This window comes from Rhamphochromis longiceps, linkage group LG4 (assembly GCF_057381845.1).
Source record: "Rhamphochromis longiceps isolate RC_006_pf linkage group LG4, R_longiceps_female_GT1.1, whole genome shotgun sequence".
NCBI lineage: Eukaryota > Metazoa > Chordata > Actinopteri > Cichliformes > Cichlidae > Rhamphochromis > Rhamphochromis longiceps.
The window spans coordinates 29,103,618-29,123,183 of NC_140560.1; the positions used below are offsets into that span (position 1 = coordinate 29,103,618).

The 19,566-nt window shown below is 38.1% G+C and overlaps 1 protein-coding gene across 2 annotated transcripts; it reads right to left on the minus strand.

The window, feature by feature from the left end:
- Window positions 1-11,293: 11,293 nt before the first annotated feature.
- Window positions 11,294-19,566, minus strand: zfand2a (zinc finger, AN1-type domain 2A). Of its 2 annotated transcripts, none has more exons than XM_085404376.1 (10): window positions 19,384-19,566; window positions 18,749-18,846; window positions 18,561-18,655; window positions 17,400-17,531; window positions 17,166-17,317; window positions 16,901-17,029; window positions 16,715-16,790; window positions 16,536-16,612; window positions 12,589-12,719; window positions 11,294-12,441 (listed from the first exon to the last, which is right to left on the minus strand). In XM_085404376.1, the coding sequence occupies exons 2-9, from the start codon at window positions 18,801-18,803 to the stop codon at window positions 12,608-12,610; spliced, it is 828 nt and encodes a 275-aa protein (XP_085260502.1). In that variant the 5' UTR covers window positions 18,804-18,846; window positions 19,384-19,566; the 3' UTR covers window positions 11,294-12,441; window positions 12,589-12,607. The 2 variants fall into 2 exon arrangements, with proteins under 2 accessions (XP_085260502.1, XP_085260500.1); XM_085404374.1 differs by having other exon boundaries at window positions 11,307-12,441; window positions 12,635-12,719; window positions 19,384-19,565.

Genomic DNA, 19,566 nt, shown 5'->3' on the forward strand with positions numbered 1-19,566 from the left:
CAGGACTCGTTCAATTTAAAAACAAGGGGGCGCACCAACTTATTAGTCTTCTGCTGAAGTACAAAAACAAGCGTTCAGTATCGATGTTTTACAGTATAAGTTATTTTGCGCATTGTTTGTATGCTGCTGTGATCCTGCCTCATTAGTCCTTGCTCAGTGGAGAAGATCAATTACAGCAATGGTCTCAGAGGAAATGAGAAGTGCATATAAGGTGAAATGTTAAACTCACATTCACACCTTGACTCTTGATCATTGGAGCGTTTATATTTGCTGGAGCCTGCTTTGCACAGACTGGTGAACCTGAACTGTGTCTGCACTGTGCAACTAACCGAAGCTGGTAATGGAAGAAGCACTTTGATGCAACCAGTATGCAACTTTAAAGACAGAAAACATACAAAATCATACAAAATCCCACAGAAGTCCGGTCAGTTGGAGCACAGGTGATTCCAAAATGTCTCCCGTGACTGATATTTGGTATCATAGGAAGTTCTGCTACACACAGTTTTACTTATTTTTATCACATTATTTGTCATTGTCAATCAACTAGCTCAGAGTTTTTACCAACAGGAAGTAATGAATTGACAGCCAGCTTATTCAAAGCAATTTCAGCACATCAGCCAGGGGGGCTTTACTCAATATGTAATATTTGACAGCAACACATTGAATGAGACTGAACTGGATGATGGTGCAGTGATTTTGTCTTTCTTGTCTCTCTTTGTGCACAACTTTAAACTCTTCTGAAAATGACGCATCATATATAACAAAAGGAAAATCACTATTAAAGGTGAAAAGTGGAAATTTACATTTTGTTCACTGTTGAATTGTTACCAATTACATTTGGGGCCAGTGTTAGCTTGTTCTATGAGCTAGCAAGCTCGGTAGCTAGCAAGTTCTCATTTGTAGCTGAGCTGCTGAACATAAAGAAGCCGGACTGGTGACAAAAATTGGGAAGAAATGTGTTTTAAGCGACTTTGAATGTGGCAGGGTAGATTTCCTATTCTCCTGAGCGTGGTAGAAATATTCTTGCATCACCAGTAAAAGTTGTGTTTTTGCACTTAATATCAACACTGCAGCATGTCCATGGATAGAGCCTGGTCAGTGTTCTGAATGTGGCTTATTTATTAGCAAGTCACAAATATTCAACAATGGCTTTACAGATTACAAGTTTTAGAGTTTTATTACTGTTTACATGGACTACCACCATCTTGGATTGTGAAATTGGGGTTGGTGTGACTGCTCTAACGTTCGATATTGGAAGTCTATCTTGAGGAGAAATTACTGTACTCAGAAATTATGACTTCTGACTTCAAATAAAAAGCATGAATATTCAAGAAACTGCTACTCTACTTGGATTTTCCCACAACCATCTCTAATACCACATGAGTATTGTTGCTGAACATTTACGACCACTATGTATCCATTTTCTGACGACTGCTTTCAGCAAGGTAACACTTCACGTCTTAAAGCTCAAATAATCTCAAACTGGTTTCTTGAATGTGAACATGTTCACTGTGTAAAGTCCTCCACAGTTACGATCATACAATCATACCTGCTATTAATCTCTGTCTCTCTTCCACAGCATTTATCCTGTTTTCCTTCTCTCACCCCAACCGGTCACAGCAGATGGCCCCGCCCCGCCCCTCCCTGAGCCTGTTTCTGCCGGAGGTTTCTTCCTGTTAAAAAGGAGTTTTTCCTTCCCACTGTCATCAAAGTGCTTGCTCATAGGGGGTCATGTGATTGTTAGGTTTCCTCTGAATCTATTATTGTACGATCTACTGTACAATATAAAGCGCACTGAGGTGACTGTTGTTGTGATTTGGCGCTGTATAAATAAAATTGAATTGAATTGAATTACGAGATATTCATTCTGTAGAGCATGTTTGGAATGTGGTGGAGATATAGCTTCATGCCAACAAATCAGCAGCAAATATGTGATGCTAGCATGCCAATATGGACCAAAATAGAATTGGAGCAATGTTTCCAGCATTGCAAAAAACAACAATAAAAAAAAATTACTCTTAGATGTTAAAAAGGAGCACCTTTTCCACTTTCTCCGTTTTGTTTTGATGGTAAAATTTCATATTAATGTAATGCTACCAGCATGGCTTAAGGACTGTCAGTGGTCAGCCTCAGTTGTTCATTAGGCTTTTCATTCTAGCATCATTAACTAAGATGGTGAATATGGTAGCTTGTCAGTATGCCCCATGTTACCATGGGCACTTCATTAATGAGGCCATAGCAGTCTCTGTGGGTTATCAGCCATAATTGATTATTGATAAAATGAGTCTAAGAAAGAGAGGAAATGTAGAGCGCTAGAATGTCGTAGTACATACAGACGGGGAAGCTAGCCACCCAATCATAAGATAAATACATCAAAACACCACACTAATAAAATGTGGCACAGCAAACTATATCACCATCAGGAAATGGCAAACACTCAGCCCACCACTACAGAGAGTGAGAGGCTAGATTAAATCAATTCTGAAATGGCAAATAAAATGGCAAGATAAAAAAAGAGCTGAAATACCTGATAGTATATTAACTCTAAAGTAAGTGGCAGCCTGCACTCGGTAAACAAACAGGACACTGTCACGGATTTGTTGGCAATCATCTCTTTTCAGCTTCACTACAGGAAGAGTTATGGGAGAACCATTAAATCAATACTAATAATAAAAAAATACAACGCCACCTCTAGAGCCACCATACAATAAAAACACTAAAATTAATACAGCGAGTGAAAGGTTTGGCTTTCCGAAGCCACAAGCATACCAAACAATCTCAGCCACGTGAGCTGACTTTATTGTGTCTGTGTCTCTCACCTGATTGGTTATTGTCTCCTGTTTGGTTCTGAGTGTTCCCAGGAGACATTAGCATTTTGCTCAAAGTGCTGGCCAAGCTACAATTTTAGTCCTCTAATAAGCTTATGGAATAAATTACCTTTTACTGTGAAAGTACTTTTGGTACTTTTTAAGTGAACGTCAAACAACACTTGGGCTGTGTAAAGTACATTAAAGAAAACAGTGTGTTGCAGTGAATCCTTTATGTTTGAGCTGTTCAAACACTAGAAGTTGTTTTACCAACTCTGCTGTGTGCTCTGGGACTGTGAGCCAGAGGAATTAGAGATGAGAAAAGAAATTGAAACAGAACAGATTTCCTTTCCGACTGTCCTAATTGCTTGCTTCATGAAAAGACTAATCACGGTGACAAAATGAGGGTAGATTGCAGACTGAAATAATGCAAGGATTGCAGTGCTCCCACAGGTCAGTCCAGGTCTAAGCTACACACTATATATGAATATCCTGTTGTTGTCATAGAAACCGGTACAAATGATGTCTCATCTGTACTTACTGTTTAGTGCAACACATTTGTCTTACTGTGCATCTGGCAGAAGTGTTTGGTTTTTGTTCTTTTTCTGTCAGGCTGTGCTGAAGCTCTGTGAACAGGCTTCTCCTTCAAAGGGACTTTTTTTTTCTTGAGGTCTCTGTAGGTGACAATGTTTGAACTTTTGCCAGGTTTACTTTCTAAAAACTGGCATCTTAAAAAATGATATCGATCCATGTTACATGCTGTGTTCACGCCATGGGGTTCAAACTGACTGTGAAAACAAGCCATTGTTTGACTTACTTGCAACAGGCTAATTGGTCGCATTACAAACAACTAATTTTCACCACTGTGCTGTAAACACATCTACTGTTATTTATTCAAGCATCCAGTTCAGCTTTGATGTGATCCAAACTTAATGTGGTGACACTAAATGACTGTGTGGATTTTGGTGTGATTTAAGAGAGAAGTCAGTAGTGGCTTGTTCCTGCTGCGAGTACAGTTATGAATGATAAAGGATCATTATTTTTTCAATCCAGTAGTCCCAATGATGTTGAACCTTCTGCTCCATGGAGAATCTGACTGATTTAATTGATTAGCAAAGAGAGAAAACATTCATTAGCCTTAGAGACACCACTTCAAACAAAACATCATCAAAACAACAGATGCACATCTCTTGTGATGTCATGATGAAAGGACTGCTGCTACATAATTAAAACACTTGAAGAAGCAAGAACAAACAATGGAAAGCTGATTGAAAAAGAAGACCCAACTTTTGTCACTGGAAAGAAGACCATGAGATAACTCAGATATGGTTTTTGTGATATTACAAAGTGAAACATTTCAATTAGTAATGTCATAGCTAACTCGTGTCCTGCAGTTTTGAGATGTGTCATCAATCCAACACAGCTGATTTAAATAGCTAAATGACCTCCTCAACATGTCTTGAAGTTCTCCAGAGGCCTGGTAATGAACTCATCATTAGATTCAGGTGTGTTGACCCAGGGTGAGATCTAAAACCTGCAGGACACTGGCCCTCGAGGCCTGGAGTTCGAGACCCCTGCATTAGAGTATTAGCATGAGAATTCATTAATGCAAAAACATTTCCTGTTTACCCCAGAAAGGTAGGCATATTGGTCTGTCAATGAAATTAATCTATTTATTTGTTTGTGTTGATTCTGATGTACCATTGTTGAGTTCTCCAGATAAAATGTTTTTAATAACATTGACATCATCTGGTTCTTACCAGTAGGGCTGGGCCATATCATACCGTTCACGGTAATACCGGTATAATGTTGGGCAACGACAAGAAAATGAAATATCGCGATAGAATATGGGTAAAACGCGCATGTGCAGTGCCTTTGTTTTCATACGCACATGAAAAAGGCACTTCGGCGACGGAGAATGACAAGGGCGAAAGCGGATCGTTGAATAAAACGGATGAACCAGAATTGGTTTGTAAAAATGCTGCAACTTCAGTGGTGTGGAACTGGTTTAGCTTTCGTCCGTTAATACCGTGTTTTTTGGAAAATACGGCACACTTAAAATCAATCCTTTGATTTTTCCGAAAATCGACAGTGCCCCTTATAATCCCGTGTGCCTTATGTTTGAATTCTGGTTGTGTTTACTGACCTCGAAATGATTTTATGTGGTACACGGCGCTCGAAAATCTGTCAAATGTTTTAGTACGACTTTGCAAAGCTACGAAGCCGCACCGCTTGATGGATTGTCGGAGCATTACTGCTATTGTAGGCAGAAGCCTCGCGGAGTGATACGTACTGTGCTTCAACATAATATTACCGTATTGCGTGTGTATAACCTCTTTTTTGGTTTTGTGGATATTATACATGGTTATGCTGAGGATATGTCGGCCAATTTCCACTGGAAATGCCTTTTGGTTAAACTGTCAGCAAGGAATTTGCATTTGCACTGTTACGTTTTTATATAACTTTAATGCAAAAAACAGCTGCTTGTTTAAGTGAAAATACATTGATGTTTTTTTTTTTTTGCACTAATAAAATTGTGGAGTTGTAAAGTATTTTGTCTAGTGTCAATTATATTGTCAGTTATATCGTTATCGCAAATTTTCAAATCTATATCGTGATAAATATTTTTGGTCATATCGCCCTGCTCTACTTACCAGGTTCTAAAATTAGGGAAATATCACCTCAAATAACCAAGAACATATAACATATTACACCATATTTAACAAAAATGAAGCCAAAATGCAGAACCAGTGTGTGGAAAAACTCAGTACACTCCATGATTCAACATCTTGAAGAATCGCTTATTGTAGCAGTAAGCTAAAGAAATCATTGTCTGTTTAACTATATCAGTCTCTTACATCATTGTGAAGAATTTTGTCCCACTCGTTTCTTTTTTTTTCTTGCATGACCTTAATTCTTTCATAGATTTACTGCTGCTGTCTTTGAAATCACTGACCTGATGCAGGACCCAACTCCAGTGAAACCTCTGACATCTGACTCTAGAATACTTTGGTACACAGAGAGTTTATGGTTGACTCAGGATGCCCAGGTTGTCACCCCTCCACCATCATGTTTGACGGTGTTTGTTCTGATATGCTGAGTTTGGTTTTCATCAGATGTATTAGGTTAGATTAAAAAAAAAATAGTCCTGTTGCTGTGCATTACAACCAGGCATCTCCACTTTGCCTCTTCTGTCCAAATTACATTTCTCCAGAAGTCTAGTTTGTGCAACTTTGCAAACCTAAGCCATGCTACCATGTTTTTTTTTTTTTTTTTAAAGATAAGAGGCTTTCTCTTGGCAACCATTCAAAACAAGCCATACTTTTTCAGTAAGCCATAACACTGTTATGAACTTTAACATCTATCATGCTAACTGAGGCGTGTAGAGTCTGAGATGTAGCTTTGGGTATTGGACAATCTGAAGGTAAATTTGCTGGTAAAATTGGCAGCTGTCTTAATATTTTTTTCACTCGTGAATAACCTTTATCATTACAGAATGATGGATTTCAAATTGTTCAGAAATGGCTTTATAACTGTGCCCATATTGATGAGCAGCAACAGTCACATCTTTCAGTTCAGTGCTGATGCCCTGCTTCCTTGACATTGTGCTAACACACACCTGAATGCTTCAGACCAGCAAAACTACCAAAGTCTCTGCTTTTATAGAGGTGCTCACACTTACAGATGAATTTAGATTTTCACTGCTTTTACATTTGGCAAGATTTTTAATGACATGCTGTAATATGTCATTAATATGTCATGCTTTGTTGTTCACCTGAAGTTACATTTACCAAATTTTAAGTCCTACATAAAAAAACAGATACCTTTTCATGTTGTGATACATAAACCCTAAAAAGAGGGTGCATTTTATTTATCATATGAGGACAAAGCAGTGTATCTGCATAGTTAGTTGTTTTTTTAAAAAACCAATAACATGAAATTGCTGTTGTAGGTCAATTGATATCTTAAGCTTGACTTCACACTTAATGATCAGTCCCACACTATGACTTCAACAAATCTATGATCAGTCAAAGTAAGAGGTACAAAAATGTCAGAGCTTACAAAAGACCTTCCTGTTATTCTTTAATTATTTCTTTGTGGAAAAACATGCATACGTTGTCTAAAACAATTTATTCTGAGATATAAATTAAAGTGTGCCCAAGCGTCTCATGCTGTCTTCCTTGGACTGGCTTCTTATTGATCATAGTGCAGTGTCAAGGCAGGCACTCCCCTGGGTCCTTGGACTGACTGAGATATGAATGTAGTGTTGGTTAAATGAAAAGCACAGATAATTACACACAGAGGTACAGAGCCATAGCACAAAAGAAGGCATATCAATTAATGGGAGCTGAAGTGGAAAAATTGGCAGCACTCAGAAATGCCTCAGCAGTTTTTACCAATCTTCCACTAATGCTCATCCATATTTTATGCTTTGAGATTCTATTGAGTGCTTTTGTTATATTTTATAGTCTTTTTCCATCAAGCTGACAGCAATCACACTACCAAGATGACTGGGTCAGATCTGTTAACACTTATATTTAGCTTAACAAAATGCCATAGGTCTGCAAGACATCACATTGACAGACAGGCACACGATAATAGCTGTGCATGTCTCTCAGATTAGTTCAGCTCAGATTGTAATTTGTAACACGACTGAAACATTTGTTTGTGATGCATTATTGTCATTCCTGTTGCAGAAAGGAGATATCTGTGTGTATGTGTGTGTGTGAATCTGAGTGAAGGGCGGGGCAGTATTTATAGTGGCAAGACCTTTGAGTGTTGTTACACCTAAGTAGAGTCTATGCTGCTGCTCTTTGTGTAAAAACTTTAATTTAAAGATGACCTATGTTTGAGTGACATATGTCATTAAAGCGCTGCCACTTTAACAGACTAATGAAACCAGAAACTGGCTTTATAAATCTTTTAAAGTGGCATCATATAATTTTGTTTGAAAGGGGCTTAAAAATGTAATTTTATGTATGACGACTTCCAAACGATTGCATGGTGCTTTAAAGAACATTTGCATTTCATGTCACAATACATTTTAAGCTTTTGCATTCTCCCTTGGCTCTAATTATGAAGTTGTGTTTTGCACCCTGCTTGTATCTGCCAGGCTTTATTCTTGCACACTACTCATCTGTTCAATGACAAAACATGTTACACTGTGGAAAAGAATAATAGCACTCAGCCAGAGCTCTTTCTGTCCACCGTCCCACTTTCAAACTTTAATGAGTGTCAAGTGTACTTAATACCTAGAATAAAATTACTCTGACTGAGCTTCAGAGCTCTTGGTGAGCCTCTAGCTCCCGGTGTTTAATGGCTGAAATTAATGTTTTTCTGCTCAATGACACGTTGTTCTCAGAGAACAAATATTCAGTAAAGCATGAACTGTTGTTCCTGTTTTGAAAATAAAAAATATGAAGCTGCTATTCTGTTCTGCTGCTCGAGTCCTGGGAATAACCAACTGTGCCAATTCAGCTAGCAGTGTGTGTGACTGTGCCAACTGTGTCAGCTGTGCAGGGCTTATGGTTTCTTTGTGCTAAACAAGTTGCACAGGTGCTGGTGCTGCTGGTAAACTAGCAACTCAAGTATAGTGAAAAAGCAAGTTCCTTAAAATTCAGAGTATGCTAACCGCTCCCGAAGCAAAATCCTAAAGAGCACTTTGCTTTGGTTAATCTGTTTTACACACATATACATATGCACAAATTCTAATGTTATAATGTAGAAATAAATACCCTGAATTTCCTACTTATATTAAATGTGCATTTCAAAAATACATGTGGAAGCACCTTGCAGGTTTGGAACTTTTCAGCAGAAGGTTTTCTGACCCCTTAATCTCACAACTTTTCCATTAGCACTGACACAACAAGGCCACGTTTTTGCCCGTTTTCTTGTTTTCCTGCTGTGCTGTGAAATAACATTTGTGATACCGGGAAATTGGAGACTCTTACAGATTTATGTTTTCCTCCTAGGCTATAAAACTCCAGCTGGGAAGCATGGCTCCATCACTCTATACATAATAACATGAGCTCTTATAAATGCATGTGTTTGGTCTTCCTGTGATCCTTATTACCTGTAGACACCCTTTGGTTTAAAATGATTATATTCCTGTTATTGGGAAATGCATATATGTAACTTTTATGAATTTATGATAACAAACTGAATGGTTATTTTTTGTTTTTCACTTAAGAAAGGGAATCTTTACTTTTAAATTTTAATTTACTTTATTTTGGACACACACAGAGAATAACAGCGCTACTGACAAAACACGATTAGTAAAACTGACGCATGCTGAACCACTTGTAAAGTCACTCACTTGATCCATGATCGCATTTCGTGGCAAGCAGAGCTGACTCATTTTCTCCCCACAGAGATAATCTTTACCATTTACCTAGAAACAGTTTGTCAATTTCTCTGCAACAGACACAGCAGCACTCCAGCAAAAATCTCAAAACTTCCCCTGAATCAACAACACAAATGAGATCATGTCTCCATTTATTACCGAGATTAACAACATAATTTGTTTTGGCTCTCTTGATGGATGCTGTCGTGTCTGAGAGCCCAGGTGCATAAAGTGTACGCCTCAGAAACCTCCATTGTGACCTGGAGTCAAACCAGGAGAGACAAGGGCAAGGAGAGACGAAAAGCTGCTATTGTAAACCTGTCAAAGTCTGAATGTTTTCCACACCTAGAGAAATGACCTTTAAGAAAATCCCAGTGAGATTTCTATTTTTTAACATTGGGTTTTCTGCTTTCCCTCTTTTCACTTCAAATTTTACTCACCAGTTATCATGAAAGTAGAGGAATGTGAGAAGGTTTGTCTGCTTTAGTTGTTAGATATCCCAATCACCTTACTTAACAAGTCTGACAATCTAGGGAACAGCCTGTCTTCAGTTTCCACTTATAAAACTATTTACAATGACGCAAGTAGAATCTCTCCTTTTCATAATTATGAAAGTCGTTTCCACCAAGGCCACTGAGACTGCTATCAGGGAAACACAATTATGTTTGACAGTGTTATGCAACCATCTACATTTAATATGAAGCAATTTGTGCCCTTCTCCTTTGTGGCTTATGTAGAGATACTCACTAATAATGTTTAATAATAAGTCTGGAGAGGGAAAAAAATGCTTAGCTTGTTTGCATTTCTCTGGTATAAAAAGAACTTCCAGTGGAGAAGACTGGACACATGGATTTATTGCAATTAAATGCAAAAATTACATTACTGTTGGCTAATAAGGTTGACTGGAATATTTCAAATAGTAACAATTTGGTATTCCTTACAATAAATTAATTGATTAAATTAATGTTGTGCATAAAATGTAGGTTTTAATGTGTGCCCCAAATCCTGTACAGCTGTTAGCATCTACATTAGCTTAAGGAAAATGACTTTCCTAATGAATATGTAAATTTATGCGGCAAGATCTTACAACTGATCAGACCTTCTAGTGGCTACAAAATTTTAAAAAAAAATCATCCAGTGTTTTTAACAGCAAAGCATGCTTTGAATAACCACAATTGGCTGTTTGCAGATAGCTGAAATTACAATTACGATCTATAAGGGATTAAATCACTGCACGATGTAAGTGATGCATGCATAGATATCTAGTGCATCGTGCAAAGTGTGAAATGACTGAGTAACCATTTCACTGTAATAATAATAATTATAGTTTTGTGACACATGGTAAACGCAGTAGGTTAAAGAGGTCATGTCCAGCAGCTGTTCGCCCTTCAGCCATGCTTATTAAATATTATTATGTAAATTGCTTTGGGCAGCTAATATCACAACACTCTCCAACACTTCATCTGCTGCCACATAAACTGAAAAGCTTAGTGAGCTTTTTTTTTTATCCTGACTGTTCATGTAAATGGCAGCAAAGGAAAAAAACAAACAAACAACAAAAAAACATTAAAATAGTTTAAAAAAAGTTTTCTCAAAAATAAAGAGTTTGTTTCTGACTAACAGTTGTGGGATAATAATCAGCCTCCTATGGAAAGAAAATGAGCACCATTTATGATGCCTTACTGCCCTCTGCTGTACAACACCTGAATAATTGCTATAAGTAAAAGAGTATAATAACCAGTGTAACCAGTTCCATTCTTATATCTGTATTTTAAAGATTTGTCAACAAAATTTCCCACATCCTAATTTACGTTGCTCAAAGAGGGATAATCTCAGGTACAGCAGGCTACCCTGATAGTGCAGCAGCAGTGAAAAGTGCATTTATTATACGCTGCTAATTACACTGCTGTCCACATATTTTTATTCATCCAACCTTATCTAGCCATTGTTCACAAAGAACATTACACTTTTAAACATAATGATTAAATTAATGCTTGCTTTAACTTCTTATGTAAAATACAGAGCAGCCAAGACCAGCATGCTGTTAATTATTTGCACGCATTTTCACCATGGTTTGCATTAGACCTTTATTATGGCTGCTGAAGGTCTGAAGGTCAAAGCATTGTAAAATAAAGTCCTTAATTGCTTGTGGTAATAAAATTCTCTGTAACTTCTCTTTAACTTTTTTTTCTCTTCTTATCTTCTTAATGAAGTGAAACAGGGTGAAAAGGCTAAGATTGGAGCTGAAGCCTATCCCAGCTACCACAAGGCGAGAGGCAGGGTACACCCCAGACAGGTCGCCAGTCTGTCGTAGGGCCAACAATCCAATTTTTGGTTCAAATCACCATTAACATGTACAGAGGTGGTCAGGAGAGCGGTAGAACAGTGAGTATCTACAACCATTTGTAAAACATAGTGGAGGGTTGGGGCTGCACTTCAGCCAGTAAGTGTTTATGAAAGTAGAAAAATACAGGCAGATTTTCATTGACCATGGAAAACCATTTGGAAAGTGTTTGGCAGAGTCTTCATTTTTCAGTATGACAATGCAGTAAAAGCACACCTAGAAAACAACACACAATGGCACATTATAACATTATTTACAAATGACAAGAAAGCTTGCCTGAGAAACCAAATACTCATTTTCAATCTTAACATACTCAGTTTTCACCTTTTAAATTGTATTTACATGCACATTTGCAGACATTTCAATAAATTGCTGCCACCACTTCCCCATTTTCAATATATAAAGAAAAAAGGAATCCCTTAAGACTTCTGCATAGTACTTCATAATTAGTAAACCTGACCCAAATTTAACAAACTCTACCCTCAACAGCTAAAAGGCTTTATAGATCACTTGACAATTCCAAATCACTAATGGATTCAAATGGACTTACAGATTAGACCAAATAAGAGCCCATCTTTTCCAAGTGCAAGTGTAAATCTGAATTAACTGACAAACTCGAGGGTTCAGGGTGCGTCTTTGACATAATTTATTCAATAATTATACATTTTAATATAATGGATTCATCATGATAGCCATATAAAATATTTACAGAGCAAATCATTTGTAAAAATGACAGATTCTGCTGGAAAGTATATGTGCTTATATTGTAGAAGGCGGTAATGTGTCAGCAACTTCCAAGAGCGAGTATGTGCCACTGAAGAATCACTGATCCCGGAAAGTGACACCTCACATGTGCAGTTTCTAGGAAATAATTAGCACAGCTTGAAGTCTAAAATGGTGATCTGAGATTAAGAAAGGCTGCAGGTGGACTGTTTGGAGTCTCTTCCCTAAGCAAAGAGAAAACAAAGTTACAAAGATTCACCGCACTTGTACACGTCACATGACAAAAAATGTATTAAAAAGCAATTTGGTCTCATCTTCTACCAAAAAGACTGTTTAAAAAGGAAGGGTTGCTGTGACAACAGTGTACCTACATGCGTTCTTGTTAGCATGCTACTGACGGATAAGCTTTCCTGGTACCTGTTGTCTCTGCTGTTGGCGTCTGTATTCTTCTTCACTGGCAGCGAGAGCCTGAGCGAGAGCCAGATCCTCCTGCTCCTGAGGGCTGAGACACAAACAAGAAAATGTTAGTGGGGAGAAAAAAAAAAAAAACCACATTGGAAGGACAGAGAAATTTGTTCAAAAGAAGGAAAGGAAAAAATAAATAAATAAATAAATAAATAAATAAATAAATAAATAAATGAATGAATGAATGAATGAATGAATGAATATAATTATTATATGAAGCTGATTTTCCTGGCTCAACATGGACATTCAGTCCACACGCAGAGATGCAGTTAAAGATTTTATCTTTTTATTTCTATCCATTTTTAAAACTAAATCAAAGTCCACGTGATTTTTCCTTGATGGAAAGAAAACATTTTTGCTGGGCACCAAAATTGACCTCCCCCAAAGACAAAGAAAAAAAAAAAAAAAAGTCAATGTTTGCATAAACACATTATGCAGTTTTTGTTATGGACTTAAAATTCACTGCTACTCTGCTGATCTGAACCAAGCCCATAAAAAAGGTCAGCAACTCCATAACGCGTCATAGCACCATGAATTTTACATGAGTTTATGAAACATCCTGCATCATGTTGTAGTGAGTCATGCATTAGTGAAGCATCACTTGTGTATATAATTTACACCACCATACATTACATTTTATAAACATCAGGTCTGCTAAATAGCTGTTTTGGAGTTTCCTATCATAAGTGTGAAGAAGCTAATGATTGGCCGTGTGGTGAAACTGTCTCTGTCAATTAAGACCGCTTGTTTAGGGGAATAAACTTGCAGCAAGCAAAGCTGAGGATTCAGTTTCCTTTAGCAATTCCAGGAAAACTGTCAAAACAAAATTTTTAAATATGTTCACACCATGTAAGATAAAAGGAAAAACTGCAGAGCACGTTTCCTCCTTTATTAAATCTAATAAACCATCTCTATGGTTAAGATATGACATTAGATATTATTGCTTTCTATTACCGAGTTGATTGGAGGACTGAAAGTCAAGAGATGTATGAGAAGCACATCTCAGCCACACTGTGTGCGTCTCACAGGCTATCTGCTACTGGAAAAATGTTTCCAAGTGGAATAATATTTCCATAATGCACATAGATATGAGTGTTATAAAATATTTAAACCCCATAGAGGATAATGCAACAGCGATATTAGAGGATAAAATAATAGTCCCCTCTCAACATATCTGACACTCAAAAGCTGCTTTTACACATTTACCTGAACTTTCCTAGACACTGCATGTCCGACACATTTAGATCAGGCATTAAACAGTTTTCAATTTGGCAGCTTGCGCATACCGAGTCAGTGTTATGTTCGACTGAATAAATTTGTCAATTATCTGGTTGGTTCACAGTCAGTGAGTGGTCATCATGTTTCCTGTCTGCCTGCTCGAGTCAGGCAGTACCTTTACCCAAACCAAGGTATTTCAAGTAATTAAACACAGCTGAAGCCGACTCTCTGCCGCTCTGACCTACATGTAAGAAAGGACTTTTGAATTTATGTGTGAAAATAGACAACTACTACTTTTGGCTGCTCCCTTTAGGAGCTGCCACAGCAGATCATCTGCCTCCATCTCACCCCATCCCTAGCATCTTCCTCTGTCACACCAACCAGGGCTCTAGAGTGCGACCAATTTGGTCGCAAATGCGACCAAATTTTTCAGTGGTGCGACTAAAAATAAATATTTGGTCGCACAGGTGTGACCAACTGTTCCGGTAACAAAAAAAAAAAAATCTCTGTAACTCTCCGTGTGGTCAACAACCGACACACATTATGCCCCTATCATGGACTAAACCAATCAGAGATAGTCAGGGGCGGGACCTCTCTGATTGGCCGTGGTCCAGTTGAAAGTGCAGGTGGAAGAGAGAGGTGAGTAGCTTGAATAAAGCGATATCAATTCATTAATGGATTCCACACAAAGACCTAAACACGGAGCGGACCCAACACATCAGAATCAGCTTCGTCTTTCTCGGCTTTCTCACCCGACGGCCCGAACACGGACACGCTGTCGGAGCTTAGCGATTCTTCGGGTCCGCGCTGTGTCTTTTTGCGCTGATTCTGAGCTGCAGGTTTTGCCTCTCTCCAACCAAAATTCACCGAGCCAGCAGCAAAAGAAGCAGCAAACTGCGCTTCACATTTGATCAATGTCGTCATGAATTCCCTCTGACTTTTGCTGTTTTGCTTCCACCACGATAAAAATCACACTTCCTGCACAGCTCTCTCTCTCTCTGTACTTCAGGAACAGTTTCCCGTCTCAAATCTGTTTTCTGCATTATTCATTCGCTTATTACCCACCAGTCTAGCGTTGTTTACAGCGCTTTTTCTTTTTTCACTTAAATGACCTCGGACAAGAAAGCCTAATTTCTGCTGTTCAATACTGAAGAAATTTAAATTTCTTAAAATTATGCAAAATTGCAGAATATTGCAGAATATTTTTAAGGTTATCTGCTATAAAAAGCCAGACCAGGAAAATCTCCTGTGTTTTATTCTCAGATACTTTCACACAAAGGCATCTGCGGTGATTTTCACAATTCTGATGAAGTCTCATGTGTATCAGTACTGATAAATGATCAGAATTATAATATTTCTGACTGTCTGAGGCTAAATTGAATCAAATCAGGACTTTGAGAACCGGAATTGAATGGATTATAGAAATCAGTGATGATACTCAGCCCTAGTGAGCAGCCTAGGCCTGAGAGAAGTGGATGTAGCTGTGGGTAATAAGAAAAGATGAAAAGAACTATTGATAACTTTTTTGTTAAGTTAAGGCCTGATCTATCTGAAATTCATAGCCAGTGCTCTGACACGGTGCCATCAATATTTGAATGCTGAAAAAGCACAATGTATCCAGAAAACACATTATATGCTGCAATAAATGCACTGCCCAAGCGTCCCCTCTCCCCACGGCCTTTCAGCAGCAGACAGCAGCAAACAGGTCGTCAGAGGAGAAGATGATGATTAAGTTTAACATTTTCTACAATATTGACAAAGCACTTTAAGCACAAGTTTGTTAGTTAATAATTTAGAAATTAATATTGTCTGTATAGATTTCCCCCCCCAAAGAAAGTGCACATGTAAAACTGCGGTGTTAAGCGATGCGGTTGAAAAATTTGAGTGCGCCTAACTTTTGTGCCGGTACGCCTAAATTTTTAAAGTTAGGCGTACCGGTGCGCCCATGTCAAAAAGTTAGTCTAGAGCCCTGCCAACCCTCTGCATGTCCAACTCCACTACATCCTCTTTGGTGTTCCTCTTTTCATACTGTCTGGCAGCTCCACATTTAACAACCTTTGTCCAATATATCCACACTCTGTACTTTATCCAGACCATCTCAGCCTTGCCTCACTAACCCAGTCTTCAAACTGCCCAACCTCAGCTGCCCCTCTGATGTACTAATTTCTAATCATGCCCAGTCTCACTACTCCTAAAGAAAATCTTAGTATCTTCAGCTCTGCCTCTTGTCTTTCTGTCCAAACCATATATGCTAGTAAGGCTCTTGATGATTGTTTTATTCAAATACAAATTCAACTGCTAGAAAACTTTGGATTTTTTAATTTGACCACTCCTTGAGGAACGTCACATGAGGTTCATTTCCTTCTCATCAAATGCAAAAAACAATACAACCTGATAGCCATGGTACCATAAGAGCACTTGTGTTTGCTGATTCAGTCTGATTCATTAACATTGTTTAACACTTAATTTTCTCCGTTTGCCTTCCCTTTCATTGTTGCTCTCAATGACTTTCTAAGAAGCAGCACTTTTAAGCTGAATGTCAGTGAGAAAAACACTCCTCCATTCACACCAGCACAGACATGAGTGGCTTCAAGGGGGGTGAACAATTTTGGCATTCGGAGAAAAACATACTCACCTAAGTGCTGGCGCAACTGTCTGCCTTGAATCAGCCAAAGACATCTCCAAAGCTCTTTGTAGAGCCTGTTCTTCTGTCTGCAATGAGAGCACAGCACCACACCTATGTTTACATTGACCAAACTTTTTTTTTTTTTTTTTTAAATTAATGGCATCATGCTGTGTAAACAATATACATACCAGGCCGGCCTGAAATGATGCTGATGGTGGTATAACATTCTGAGCTGAAACTGAAGTAGAAATTCGCTGGGCAGAGCTAAAAAACAAAATTGTGCATAAATAAAAACAAAAAAACAAATCTTAAATTACAAACATTCCCCATTTTCTCTGACACCTTTAAATTCAATACGAGCTAAAAACACTCACCCAGTGCTGTGACTTCTGCTATTTGCATTCAGACCATTAGAAACAGGTCTTGTGTTTCCTGAACTAGAAGAACTGGAAGTAGAGGCAGATGTGGAGGAAGTACCTTGGGTCCTCATTAAAGCAGCATGTCTGAGACATCAGCAATTAAAAAAACCAAACAAAAAAACACAACAACAACAAGGGGAAAAAATCAGTTCAAAGGTCCACACTGTCAGATTTCAGATGAAAGAACAGCATTATCGATGAACAGTTCAACGGTACTCACCCAGATTTGGACAGAGGTTTCCCGTCAGTCTTACAATCGTGGTCTAGTGGGTGACGGTGTTTAAGACAGTAATTTAAACGACACTGGTCACAGGTAACTCTTATCATCTCCTTCTGCTTACAGCCTCCTTTCGAGCATTTATTTGTGAAAATCTGAAAAAGAAAACATCGTCAGTTATTACTTTGTGGATTCTAACTGGCTGCTGGGTAAAACACAAATCAGTGTTATACTAACCTTTCTCTTTCTTTGTGCGGGGTCGGATTTACAGTCCCGATCAATGTGTTCACCAACTTTAATGTCAGGCATCTCTCCTCTCTTGACAGGAATGGGAGTGTCACACAAAGGGCATACTGGTACCTGGATATCCTACAGGGACAAATATAAGAAAAAAAAGAAAATATTATTTAAAAAGGAAACATGATTACAGAACACCAAAACAGTCCAGTAGATTACTGTGTCTACTTTTGCATTTCACTTCAGTAACTGCTTAAACTGAAGGGGAGGAGAGCCCTGGAGTCAGAGCCAGTGTCCTGACAGCATGGTAGGTGCTTATTGTTGCTATGTGGAGAGTTTATTTCATTTTTTGGCAATATTTTTGTTTGTATTTATTTATTTATTTGTTTGTTGTTGAGGGTGAAATCAGATTTTCCCTGTCTTTTAGCCTTTTTTTTTTGCCTGGATCCTGCCTCCTTTTCATTCAGGAATTTGTTACAGTCACCTGGCAGAAACAACAAAAACACCTAGTGGAAAAGGAGACAAGGAGGCAGAATTTCCTATAAATTTTAAGACTTTATTACTAATTAAACTCAGAGATAGACAAGCTGAAAGAAAACAAAACAACAAAACTCTGGACGCAAAGATTAAAAAGTCAAAGCACTCTCCCCTCCACAGAGGAGGAGCAGACAGACAAACACTGAGCTACTCCCTCCCTCATCTAAAGTACTCCCTAACCTGATTACTGTGTGGAGTCGGCTGCAAAGAGCAGCACCTAATGCAGGTGAATGAGGGTAAAACACACACAGGAAAACTACAGCAGGCCCTGCTAAGGCCAGTTACCACAACCTCTCTCACTAACTGTAAACATAACATCAATTGCAGCCACAATAAGAACAAAAATGTGAAAAGCATGAACAGCATTTATCATGATGCAAATAAATGCTAAAATATACATTTTTCTTAGACTCTAATATTAGGTTGAAATACCTGAAAATCAGGGACATTTAAAACTAAAGGATTTTTAAATGATCATTTCTCTAATCTTGTGTATTCTTGCCCAGTAATTACATACTTTAAACAGCAATGTTGACTTTAATGAAATTTATAAGGATGTTGTAACTAAATAATAATAAAACATTTTCAACAAAGCAGTAAATCTGTACTTTAGGTATCGCTTACCTTTTTGTAGGATGATGTGCATTTGTGATTTGCATAGGTTATGTGATCCTTGCAGAATATCTCTTGACAAGCATCACATCTCATAGGCAGAAAATCTGTATTGTCGACAAAGTTATTATTATTAAAGTTCCAACCAAGCCTCGAAACGTAAACAATGGAGGGAACATGACTGTGCGCTTTAAACTCACCTAAACGTTTGCAGGTCTTCTCAGAGCAGTGCTCTCCTAAATCTGGGAACTCCATCTCTTAAAGCTACTTTTGAAGCAATATCCTGTGAATTTCAAACCTAAAGGAAGAGAAGGGAACATCTCACGGTAAGACTGGTCTTTCTGTACGCCAGCTAATGTTTTTATTGTGATAACATATGGTTACGAGTCCCTGATCTACGATGAGATTGCTAAATTGCTAGCCAGAAGCTAAGCTAACTTAAACGATTAGTTTAGTTACATAACCAAGTTTCTCTCAAGCTGGTTGCGATCTTGTGACAGCAAAGGGAAAAAAAATGTCCGATATTGAATCAGAATTATAAAATATTTTCAGCTGACGCTATTAACGCTTGCTTGATATAATAACACAACTACTTAGCACTTAAATAGAGCTAACAAATAAGCCAGTATGAAACTGTCTGTAAACGTCGAACAGGTGAAACCAAACAAATTAGCTGCATTTGTTTTAGACTAGACCTCAAAAAAAGGCGTAGTAAACATGTTTAAAAGACAGCTGTTTTGTTCATGTTTATGTTTGCTTAGCTGTTTGCTTAGCTAACAAAGCTAGCAAGGTGAATCTGACAGTTAACCTTAGCGTTGGTCTAAATTTCACTCACCAGATTCCGTTTTCCTGTCGCTCTGCTGTGCTACTGTAGGAGGCAATAACGTTATCTTAACTCATCCACCTTAATTCTGACTTTGTCGGTCCTTCTTGGTAATAGTTTCACGGGTGATCCCTTAGCACCGACATCTGCGTGCTGTTATGCTCAGCTGGCTGTTTTCGTCGAATTTTGATGTGT